The 12,275-nt window shown below is 40.4% G+C and overlaps 1 protein-coding gene across 1 annotated transcript in view; it reads left to right on the top strand.

The window, feature by feature from the left end:
- Nucleotides 1–8,124, top strand: part of trrap (transformation/transcription domain-associated protein) — a 67,905-nt gene extending 59,781 nt beyond the window's left edge. Inside the window, 6 exon segments of the mRNA XM_028475531.1 lie at nucleotides 41–258; nucleotides 1,136–1,320; nucleotides 2,137–2,249; nucleotides 2,251–2,338; nucleotides 5,096–5,290; nucleotides 7,840–8,124. Of these exon segments, the coding sequence (XP_028331332.1) occupies nucleotides 41–258; nucleotides 1,136–1,320; nucleotides 2,137–2,249; nucleotides 2,251–2,338; nucleotides 5,096–5,290; nucleotides 7,840–8,124 (1,084 nt within the window).
- The last annotated feature ends 4,151 nt before the right edge of the window (nucleotides 8,125–12,275 follow it).

The raw sequence follows: 12,275 nt of genomic DNA, 5'->3' as shown, positions 1-12,275 counted from the left end.
TTCACTGGCTGAACTTTCTCTTCTTGCAAATCCTTTCCAGGTTCATGCCCAGAGTGGAAATAGTTCAGAAACACAACACAGCAGCACGGCGTCTCTATATCCGCGGCCACAATGGAAAGATCTACCCGTACCTGGTGATGAACGATGCCTGTCTGACGGAGTCGCGACGAGAGGAGAGGGTCCTGCAGCTTCTCCGCCTCCTCAACCCCTGCCTGGAAAAGAGAAAGGAGACCACCAAGAGGCATCTCTTCTTCACAGGTATGCACGAGATAATTTCATGCAGATGTATGAGGGTTGGGGGTCTTAAGATATGAATATATTGAGTTTTCTATTTTGGCGATATAGAAAATTACGATATCGCCTATATCGATATATTTTTATTTTATAGCTATTTTGTATTAAAATACTTGTTTTGGGAGTCAAAAGCTCAGTTAGATGAACACTGAGTGCATCCTAACAAAAAATTTCCAGTAAACAAGCACACTACAAACTCACTCACAACGTGCTGTCCCTTACAGGAGAATAAGTGAATAAATGTCCCAGTCCCGATATATATATTTTTGTGTATTTTGTTGTTGTTTTATGTATTTCTGCTGTTCCATTGTGCATTTTTTCTCTTTTTCTGTCCTTTTTATTATTTTTGTTCTTTTGTGTATTTCCCCATTTATTTGTATGTTTTCATGTTTTTTTTTTTGTGTATATTTTTGTTGTCTCTTTGTGCAGTTTTGCTCCTTTAGTGTATTTTGTTGTCCTATTATTTGTTGTTCCTTTGTGTATTCTCTTGCTGTCATTTTTTGCATGTACTTTTGGGTTCTTTCGTTGCCCCTGTTTGTGATACACACAAGTTATTATTTTTTACCAATTTTAAATCACCGAGAAAATTTAACCCTAAATTGTCTTTCTGGTAAGATTTTATTTGAATTCAAATTTGCAAGACTTAGATCATAAATCGCCATTTTGCTTAAAAATATCAAGATATGAGTTTTGGTCCATACTGCCCAGCCCTAGTGTGCACACATCTGAGCTACAGTGTTACAATACTTTAACTGTAATTCCTCGTCTTTAGTTTTGTCAGCCTGTAGTTGCAGCGTTTCTCTCACCAGCATAATATCTTTCCTCCATCTTCTCCCTGCAGTGCCACGAGTGGTTGCAGTGTCTCCTCAGATGCGACTCGTAGAGGACAACCCTTCATCTTTGTCTCTGGTGGAAATCTACAAACAGCGTTGTGCAAAGAAAGGCATCGAGCACGACAACCCCATCTCACGATACTACGACCGTCTGGCCACCGTACAGGCCCGAGGAACTCAAGCCAGCCACCAGGTGTGAGACTCAGACGCCCCATTCAGAACGTACTCAGAAGTGTTCTGTTCTCCTTAGTGAACATTTCAAAGCAATTGCAAATCCTCCACCTGTATTTAATGCTTTTAAAAAGTTGTTGTATGATGAGAAACAAATTTAATGGCATTAAAAGATTCTGACAATGGTTGTTATAATAAAGCTCAGGCATTTTTCTGGGGACCTGATTTAAATTGCTGGACAAACATTCATTCTTAGAACAAACTGTGCTTCCTATTAAGGAAGCGATTATGTGAAAACTATTAAGGAAGTTAATAGTTTGTATCTATTAAAAAAAAATATTAAAACTAGTATAAATATAGCTAATGTATTGGTAACTACTATAGTATTCAAATGGGGGTACGTGTACACATAGGGGTATGCGATGGCACCAAATGAACAAAGGAAAGCATTCAAAATTTGGGGTTTTTTAATGTTTATTTTTAGTTAAAAATGATAATCTTAATAATGATGAAAGAAATTATCTTGATTAGAACATGAACTGAAAAGAAATGATGAAAACTATAAGAATACATCTATTTAGGAGGCACTAAATACTGTTTCATTGTGTTTTTTTTTCTAAGTATTCTGAACAAATATTTGTAGTCGGACAAAGGAGGTACTTTGATTCGAACTAAGAGAAATGGGGGTACCTACGTCAAAATGTTTTGAGAATGACTGTTTTATTGTATATTATATATTGTACCAGTATAACTAGCATAATAAACAAGTATCAACCTATTAAGAAAGTGATGAGGTGAGTAGGTGAGTGACTGTTCCTGTCTCTTGTTCCACTCCCAGGTCCTGAGGGACATCCTGAAGGAGGTGCAGGGTAACATGGTTCCCCGCAGCATGCTGAAGGAGTGGGCTCTCCACACGTTCCCAAACGCCACCGATTACTGGCCTTCCGTAAAATTTCACCATCCAGCTCGCCCTCATCGGCCTGGCTGAGTTCATGCTGCACCTGAACAGGCTGAACCCTGAGATGTTGCAGATAGCACAGGTAGGAGCCCCTCCTGTCAAGGTTAGGTTGGATCCATTTGATTTGATTGGATTTATTTCTCTTGGTTGACACGCTCGAAGATGAATTAAAAGATCCGCGTTAGCCTCTTCCGTATCAGTATGGTGTGAATCCCAGTTCTCCCCTCTGACATTCACACTCATCCCATCAGAAAAGCAGCGGCTGTCACGGCAAAGGCTGTTTTTGACGTAGCGTTATATTTGGTCCCTCTGCTCGGCTATCAGAGACATTTCAATTGGAATAGGCCACGTTTGTGCATCTGCTTTCCTGCCTCTCTGTAGATACACACACACAAGGATGTGTCTGCTGCTTGGCATGCTTGAACAGCTCTTTCAAAGTCATTATTAAAGATGATTGTGTCAGTTAGCCACCCCTCCCCTCTGATCCTAATCGGCCTTTGCTGACAGGCATTCCTTTGGGCAGCAAAACGACAGTATTAAGCCCCCTCTCTGCCTGTTCCACTCCACAGATCCCATTAGACACAAGAGGATTACTGTGTGGAAAGCGTATTCACATACAAGCACTCACACACAAACAGAGAGTGAGAGCGAGAGCAAGGACAAGACATCACAGCTACAACACTGCACTTCCTGCTGTCCTAATGGAGACCTTTTGTTCTTTTAAGTTGGTCCTCAAACCTGAGCGAGGCCAAGCATCAATAAGAAATATCACTTTTTTGGTTATATAAAGCAGGGGAAGAAGGTTATTACTACTTAATAAGAACAAATGCTCACTAAAAGGAAAGAGGCGTCCACAAAAATGTCATTTTTCTCCTGAAAAACTGCAAACGTTAACCTCAGTATTACAAATAATGTTGACTATTTTCAGCTGTGCAGTGACAATGTAATTAATCATTATGAAGCAGGTTTTTTTTTTTGCGTGTTCGAGGGGCAGTGTGGTAATGATTGGACCAAATTGAAACATAATTTGGTGAAGGTAAGCACAGTGGATGGTCCTGTGTAAAAATACAACACGCTGTTGCAGCACTTTTTTAATATTAGAAGCTGTGGTCCTCTCATACAGGATGTTTGCTGCTGTGCTCAGACTCGTAATGTCCTAGTTTATTGTTATTTCATTCTTGACCCTTAATTAAACTGAACTAAATTAAAATATTTATGGTTCAATAAGTATGGTGTTATTATGATGTTTTTTTGTGCATTTTTGTTTGTTGTTAAAATTAGAAATTGCCTCTCTGACTTGTTCTTTTGGAGTCCAGAGAGAATCCTTCCATTTCAGTCCAAATGATTTGCTTTTTTTGTGCTGCATTAGAGGCTGAAACAGATTATTTTGTTAAAGGAACCCAATCAACCTGTAGAAAGTGTCAAACCCTAACTACGTGTTTACGATCCCTTGTTGATGATTATTTTATAGAATTTTTAATAATTCTATAACATAATAATGTAAAGTATAACATAATAATGTAAAGTAAACAAGAACAATAATAATTTAAAAAAAAAAAAAAAAATGGGAAACACCAAAATAAAATAAGAGTTTTAGCATTTTTAAGCCAGCCAAAGCTGAGTTTTCCCTGAGCGCTGTTGACAATCTGAGTTATAATGCATTAAAACCAAGCAGTTCCTTCACTGATGGGGTTTTCCCTGTCGTTCTCCACTCATTCTGTCCGAGCCATGCTGTACGCTGGTGTGAAACTAGAATCACATTAAGCTTGGATGTATTCATGACAGAAAAAAGGCAGGAATCTTGCTGTGAAAAAGCTGTATTTTACCCCTTATACAATACCAAATGTTTTTGTTGTGTTTCTCTTCTTTATCTTCATTTTGCATCATCTCCTTGTCACTGCAGTTAAAAAAAAAAAAAAGAACTCTCAGGTCACATGGTTGTGTGATGGTGACTACATTAATCTGTCTCATCGTTTGGGCACATCTGTGTCCAAGGCTTTACGCAATCACTTAAATGAACGTTTAATTTCTTCAGAAATGAGTCCCTCTCTCCAACAGTGGCCCAGAGACAGATGCATGTAATGGCGCTTTTCCATTGGCGGTGTTTTTATGGAACCTCAACAAAGGAGGTACTAAAAAAGGCGCACCGGGTACCATGGAGGAGGTACTTTTTCCCAGTGGAAACGGGAAAAAGAAGAGTAGAGCCGATACCACCAGTGGAAACGCACCATTAGAAACCATCATAGGTTGGTCTGTTTCCACAAATGAAGTTGTCTCAGGTTTGCTGATTTAGCATTCTGAGCACCACCTCCACAGCCAACTGTCTGCAGGCTTATCTGGGCCTTCAGGGATTTCTGGTGTCTCAGCCCACCGCCTCCAGCCCCTCAGCTGGGGATTGGGGAGGCAATTGACAAAGAGAGGAGGAGGAGGAGGGAAGTTGAGGAAAAAGGAGGGCTAGACGGAGGAGGAGAGTGTGTGCACGAGCGGGAATGAAATGCCCTGCTATAAAGCTGTCAGGGCTACTCACTTTTTCATATAAGGCAGCTTATCTATCCTGGAATGACTGCTCGCACCGCGGCCCTCTGCACATAAACGCAGGCTTAAAGGATGAAAACTTGGTTGTATATGTTTATTCAGCTTTCTCTTGTTGCTCCTTCTGGCTTAAAGTATTATTGGTGCTTTAGAGCAGATCGTTTAAACTTTCTCTTTATGGGGCACAGTGATCAATATTAGCTGACATTGGCTTTAAAAAAGTAATTATTTATTTGAATATTTTGTCTTTTTTTTCACTTCCGTAAAAGTTTATATGGAACTGTTTTTTTTTTTGTTTTGTTTCTAGGACACGGGAAAGCTCAACGTGTCGTACTTCCGCTTCGACATCAACGACGCCACAGGCGACCTGGATGCTAATCGGCCGGTTCCCTTTCGGCTGACACCAAACATCTCAGAGTTCTTGACCACCATTGGGGTCTCTGGGCCACTCACAGCCTCCATGATTGCCGTGGCTCGATGCTTTGCACAGCCAAACTTTAAGGTAACAGGTCTAATATGTGGTTGTTTATCCACACAATCATCATTTTTTTTCCCTTGTCAACTACAGATTTTAGTCCCATCTTGAGCCACTCCTTAAAATGCTCTTTATCTGTCAAGTAAAGGCATTTTAGAGGCAAAACCAAATCTTTAACCTGCAGAAAGCACATTTCTTAACAGATCTAGACGTAGTGTAAGCTTTGTAGATCAATAATCACTCACAAACAAATGTAAAAGGTTGAAATTGTCACTCAAAAGTCTGTTTTGATCTCCACTATGAACAATCAGTTTCTTGACATATTGGAACAGGTTTGAGCATTGCATTGTGGGATATGGAGTCGCGTAAAGGGATGCATAGAAGTGTTTTTAATTCATTCCCACCATAAACTCTTCTGGTGCCTATATAAACTAGACTGATGTCTATTCAGGGGCTTAAACCGGCTGACATTAATAGTCTCTACAGTTAGATTTATTGATCGTTGAGTCCGACAATATGTCTTTATCTGATTAAAGATTGTGTTCACCAGCTGCTTTTAGATATTTAAAGACTTTTTAGTGGGAAATGTCTTAGTCAGTTCATGGCGTTCTGAGAGTAGAAATAGAGACGGTCATATTTTATTATCAAATCAACTCTACTAACTTGATTTTTGTAGCAGCGTTAAAGGGCGTTTGTCGATAAACTTGTGATGTTCTGAAATAGCACCAACATAAAAACAACAAGGAAGCATTAGAGTGTGGGATGTGGCTCCGTCCTCACTCTATGGAGGCTTTTGGTTTTATGGCCAATGAGGCTGAAACGATGACCTCACTTTTTTGGAGGAGCTGAGACGTGAGGTTGAGTCTGGTAGCAAGGATGCGTTTCACAGTCACAAGGGCGCGGTGGTTTATCATCAAATGGGAGTCCCTGCTGAGTTATTGTCTGGCACCTAAACTTGTCTGAACCCACAGGAGGTTCACTGAGGCTCGACTAAAAACAAAGCAATAAAAAAGTGGAGCACAGTTGCATCATATACGTGGATCTGGGCAGTAATGACAGGCATGGCTCATCTATGTATAGCTTTGGCTCAGAATGGACGTGTGACTGAGGAGGAGCACCCAGGGGTGCACAACAAGCACTCAGCTTTGGGATCCAACCAAAAATCAGAGGCCACATCTTTGTGGTGAGAGAAAAAGAGGCGTTTCCTCCAAACAAGCACAGACTTCAACTATGTAAACAACCAGATTCTGCCCAAAATCCCACTTTGGTTAGAGGAAAGGAGCAGTGAGTTCCTGGTTAGGGCATGATTGCCAGATCTGTGGTCGTGTCTCGCTTTGTCTGCTTATGGATTTCATTATTTCTCACTGTAATGAGCCGTTATCAACGCACACGTTTCCCAGAGAAACATTGGCGTGCTTTTATTTCGAGTCCCAAGGCTTGGTTAAAACGTGAATACCTGAAAGTTTGTGTCACATTTCACTGCTTTCATTCCAATGACGACTCGAGGAGAAGTGCTCCCAGGATATTTGTCTGCACTGGCTCACCACACACACTCACATTTACTTATAGGTACAAATAAAGTGTTAGCCACCAGATATAAACGGCCCCCACATACAGTAGCTGTTAGCAGGGACACAAATCATTGTGTGTTTTCATGTAAACAAAAATTAACTCCAGTGAAGATTAATGGTTTTTTATTCAATAAAGACTGTTTAGTTGGAAATCACACAAGCTCTCTACATCCATGTGAACACCTGTGTAGCAGGGTTGGGGTCAGTTACAATTGTAATCGCGTAATTGATAATTAATTACAATTATGTTGTAATTATATTTGTATTTTTAAAATGTTTGTTTTAATCGTAATTGAATTATAATGTAGTTCAGATAATTGACTTTCTAATTGTAATTGGCATGGAATCTCTATAAAAACTGTACAATTTAATTAAACGTAAACCAGTGGAACCATGTTACAGTTCTATGGCGGACTCATACGTCGTTAAAAATAATCAATAAAATATGTTTCAGATCAACTTTTCCCTTTAACTGTCAGTTCTCTTTCAGGTTTTCACCAATTTTTTAAATTAAATCTAGGCGTATACTCTCAGAAAAAAGGCTCAGACACCCACTCCAAAAATATTAATACCAATATTTTCATTGATTAGGATGACTAACAAGGTAACCAAGAAATGATAAACAAATTAAATGATAGATAACTTTTTTTACAACTGATTTAAGACATGGGTCAAACTGACCCTTTATCATAAGAGATGCTAACAGAAAGCTAACACAAGAGGAATGTTACATTTTATGGGATTATGTATTTCAGGCTCAGTAATTGTGATTAATTTGATTTGAACTTCAGTAATTGAGAATGTAATTATAATAATTGTCATTGAATTGTAATTGGAAAAATGTTGGTCATCGTGATATTAATTGAACATAGATAAATTAAGATATAATTGACCTCAACCCTGCCTGTGAGGCTTGGATGATCACATCTAATCATTTTTCATAGTTACATTAAACAGTCATTAATTCCTAGCTCCCCCCCCCTCCGCTGTCCCTGTCCCTGATAGGTCGACGGCATCCTAAAAGCCGTCCTCCGAGACGAGATCATCGCATGGCACAAGAAGACACAGGAGGACACGTCCATCCCTCTGTCCCCTGCCGGTCAGCCGGAGAACATGGACTCCCAGCAGCTGGTTTCACTGGTTCAGAAAGCGGTCACAGCCATCATGACCCGCCTCCATAACCTGGCCCAGTTTGAGGGGGGGGAGAGTAAAGTCAACACGCTGGTGGCTGCTGCTAACAGCCTGGACAACTTGTGCCGTATGGACCCCGCCTGGCACCCCTGGCTCTGAGACACCACAGTTTGAATATCATGACATTGACAATGACATTAATGGTGTTTGGTATTACATTTGAAGCCTAATGGACTGACTGGGCCTCAGATTTGGATCAAGATACAGTGACTTCACTTGGAAAATAGGTTTGATGGTGCCTGATCAGTGAATGTGAATTATTTTAACTCTTCAACAACCTTTATTTATTTTTTATTACAAGAATAAATAGCAGCGTGTAAAACGCTCAGTCGGTTCCAGTGTATAAAGGCGTGTGAAATAATACCTCAGTGGGGTTTCCTTTTCTTTTTCTCACTCTAATACATTTGAAACAAAAACATTGTAGTTTTTTGATCATCCAGTTTTTGGCCCATGTTGTTAAACACTTTACTACAAGACATGATAAAGTCCAAAGGATGGTCCATTTGTGCTGAAATGATGAAATGAAAGCTGTTAATTATTGTTCATTGGACAGAGTTTGTCTGGTGATCACTTTTCTAAAGGAATACAACTTTTGCTGCAGATGTGCTGTGGTTTGTTCTGTAAATAAGCGTTTTATTGTAATAAAATGCTACTTTTTACTATTGCTCTGCGTGCTCTGTGCACTCAAACCTCCCACAGCTTCCTTTACTCCTACAGAAACCAACAAATCTGAAAAAAGACTTCTTCCTTCCCATCAAGTAAAACTGTTGACTTCTCATATTTTTTGCTACTTGTACATTAGCAGTAATAGCTAGTAATCCTTTCCTGCCGCTCACATCTACTGCATCACTGTCACTGCCATAATCACCCTGAAGGACGCACTCTGGGGAATTATTATGGTAATAACTCATGCTGTGAAATGACTCCAGATGAACTGCGCTTTAATGTTAGTCTACTGCAGTCGTCCTCGTGGTTTACAGTTAGCAGACGTTCATTTTAGTGTACGCCTCAGTGTTGAATGTCCTGGAGGTACAATAACCTTGTGGTCATTCCTCCCTCTGGTTAGAAAAGCCTGCAGAGGTGTGCTTCTCCCTCCCTCTGTGCTTGATTAATGCTTACCAGCAGATCTCCAAGAGAGCCGCCCTCTCTTGACTTACACACACTGTCAGCCATCCTGCCTGCGCTCATAAACAAAGGTTATATCTCTGTTTGCCTCCATACCATCCACCATGAGTCTCTGTCTCCCGCCATGTTCACACAGTGGCCTCCAACATTTCTCTTCTTCTGCTCACGCAAACAAACGCTGTTCAAATTGTCAGATTATCCATTTCAGATTAACCTTCCACTTAAATCAGACTGTTTGTTTCGTGTTTTGACTGCTTTTGATTTGACATACTTTTGAGAGATTAAATAATCAGTATGATTATCATCGGTAAAGAAAGTATTATTAATGGTCAAAGTAAAAAATGATCAAATATTAATAAACCGAGAACTTAAATCATGCAGATAAAAGTAACAACATAAATAAATGTCATATTCAGCAAAATTAGCACTTATGTATAAAATAGGATGGATGTAAGTACAAGTATTTGCATTACTTCTCAGTAGTAACTTCTACAGATGAAATTTCAAAATAAAATCTAATAAAACGTGTTATATATACAGTAAGTAATCACTGTTGCATTATAGCCAAAATAATTGATGGAAAATGCGTAAAGAGGAGATATTGTTATTCTTCTATACTGCCACCTATTGACAGAATTAAATCTTTCAACAAATGCTGAAGGAACTCATGGTATTACGCTTGATTTCTGTTCTTAAATTGTAAAATCACATGCCTTTTGCTCATTAAAAAGACTAGTTTAAAAACACTCCACTAAAAAGTGGTCAATATGCTGTGTAACGTGATCGTATCTGACTTGACTATGACCTTGAACCACATGTTAAACCTTCAGTGTCGGACACAGCTCTAGTCCACGTTGCTGTTTAAATCCCTGATGTAGAGACAAACATCCACTTCATGTCAACACTGATTTCAGTGATATTAGGTGAGTGTGATAGCAAACACACACACATGTCAACCTCACTTTGATTTCACACCACTATGGTGGGGTCATCACATGACACCCTGTGACAGCCGACAGGCCCCCGAGCAGAGGTTCACAACCATCACCGAGCAGTGACCACACCTCCATCTCCTCCGTTTCCTTCATCCTCAGTAGAGGTAAAAGCTTCCTATTACCTTCCTCCATATCTCCCCCCTCCTCCTCCTGGAGTGATAGAGGACTGGAGGTGATTGATGTGCTCCTGTGGGAGTAAAAATATGGAGCCAGGATCATCATCAGCACTTGCACAGAGCAGAGATCTCTAAGGACACAGCAAAGCAGAAATAGATCCTGGCAGGACCAGATGATGAGAACTTCTCCCTCCAATGATCCTCGTCCCCGCGGAGAAAAGGCTGAAAGCAGGAAGAGCTTAGGCAGGTGTGAAAGAGAGAGAATGTTTTCTTAACAACCTGGCTGGCAACTAAGATGCTGTGATATTTCTCAAGAGGCACACTTGGATGTATTGTAATCAAAACAATCAGTCGATGTGTGAAGCTGTGGGCAGAGGTGGGAACAATTAAAATCCCAATCCAGTTGTTTGATTCCCCTTCGGTTCTTCACAGTTCATTATTCAAGAGCAGAATGGCTTCAGCAGAGCCAACATCCAATCCAATCCCGATCAAACGTAACATTACAAGCCCCCGTGTAGCAACTCTGACCCATTTGGAACCTCCGCTCGACCTCTGACGTGGGCTGTGGTATTTTGCACGATGATAGTTGCAGCAAATCTTTTAGGTTCTAGAAGAATTGAGGTCAGGCCTCAGAGGGTTTGACATGTTTGTCCAGCACGTCTACAGATGGTCAATTGGACTGGGATCTGGGGATTTAAAGAAGCCAAGTCAACACCTCTAACTCTTAACTCCAGACTCTAACTCAAGGTTGTGTACTTCAAAACACACCCTGAACCATCTTTGCTTTACAACTGTGTTCATTATTCAGCTGATGGGAGCAACGGCAATCAGAAAATACACTTCAGTTAGGATCACTTCAGTCAAATTGTTTATTAGCATGCTGTTTAGATTTGGCAATAAGGTTGTGCTCTGGGACCTCTCTGCCCTTCCACGCAGCTGCGTGGAAAGCCCGAAGCAAAGGGAGCTCCCCCTCACTCTTCCGTTAGCTACATGGAAAGGCATAAGCAGAGAGAGCGGTCAGCATGACCCCCTCTAACAGAAGCACAGATGTTAGACTACAGTGGTTTAAATACAGCACCGTGACTAACTCTAAACATGGAACATAATCAGCTAGATGATTAACTGATTTAGGGGATGGATACTGTCAGTTGTTAACAGCTATTGTCAGCTGATGGGGTTGGGCTAGCTTGATTTCCGTGCCTGCTTGAACTAACACAATGCTCATTTTCATTTTCTCAAAAATGTGTTAACTAGTCTAATGCGTCGAAGTGAAAATCATGGATACAATAACCCAGCTTTTCTAGGTTTATGACTTTTCTTAGTGTGAGAATCCATCCATCCGTGTGATGTGAATGAAACGAGAAGTCGTCCAACATGGCAACGTGCTTACATCATTACAGTTCAGACGCTCTACTGAAACATGGAAATCTCTCTTGTGATGCTGTATCGTAGCACCTTCGTCTTAGAGCCAATGATAACTTCCTTAGCAATTTGAGCTACAGTGAGTAGTTAGTTTGTGTTTTAACATGCGATCCCACCTGTTATTTGGTCATAATGTTATGGCTGGTCATTGAACGTCACTGCGTATGTGATCTGCCAGTAAAGCTGCTCGGCTCATGTGAAGAAGCTGTAGATTTGTTTTGTTATGCTGACAATGAGCCCCATTAGGACTTCCAATGGTTTTCCCACTCAGAGGAGTTGAGCTCATTAGCTGTGTGTCTAAAACCTGCCACAATATTTTAATTGCCCAAGCTGTACACACAGCCCAATCCAGAGCAATCAAAGTCACTTTCTTTGTCTGGGTGACAGTGATGCAGCAGCTCATCAACAGCTTGCTGAATTAAACCGATTCTGATTAAGTTCCATAGAAGAAGAACAGTGGGGGTTTAGAGTTTTGGGGGCGGGGAGACACAAAACCCTTTTGATGAATGAAAAATATGCCTTTGTGCATGGAGTTGTATCTACAAAAGGAGTAAATGTGAGCATTCTGCAGACAGAATAAAGAGAAGTCGAG

The sequence above is a fragment of the Gouania willdenowi genome, chromosome 19, assembly GCF_900634775.1.
Source record: "Gouania willdenowi chromosome 19, fGouWil2.1, whole genome shotgun sequence".
Classification (NCBI taxonomy): Eukaryota; Metazoa; Chordata; class Actinopteri; order Blenniiformes; family Gobiesocidae; genus Gouania; species Gouania willdenowi.
The sequence above is the reverse complement of the archived record's forward strand: the minus strand, read 5'-3'. Positions and strand labels throughout refer to the sequence as shown.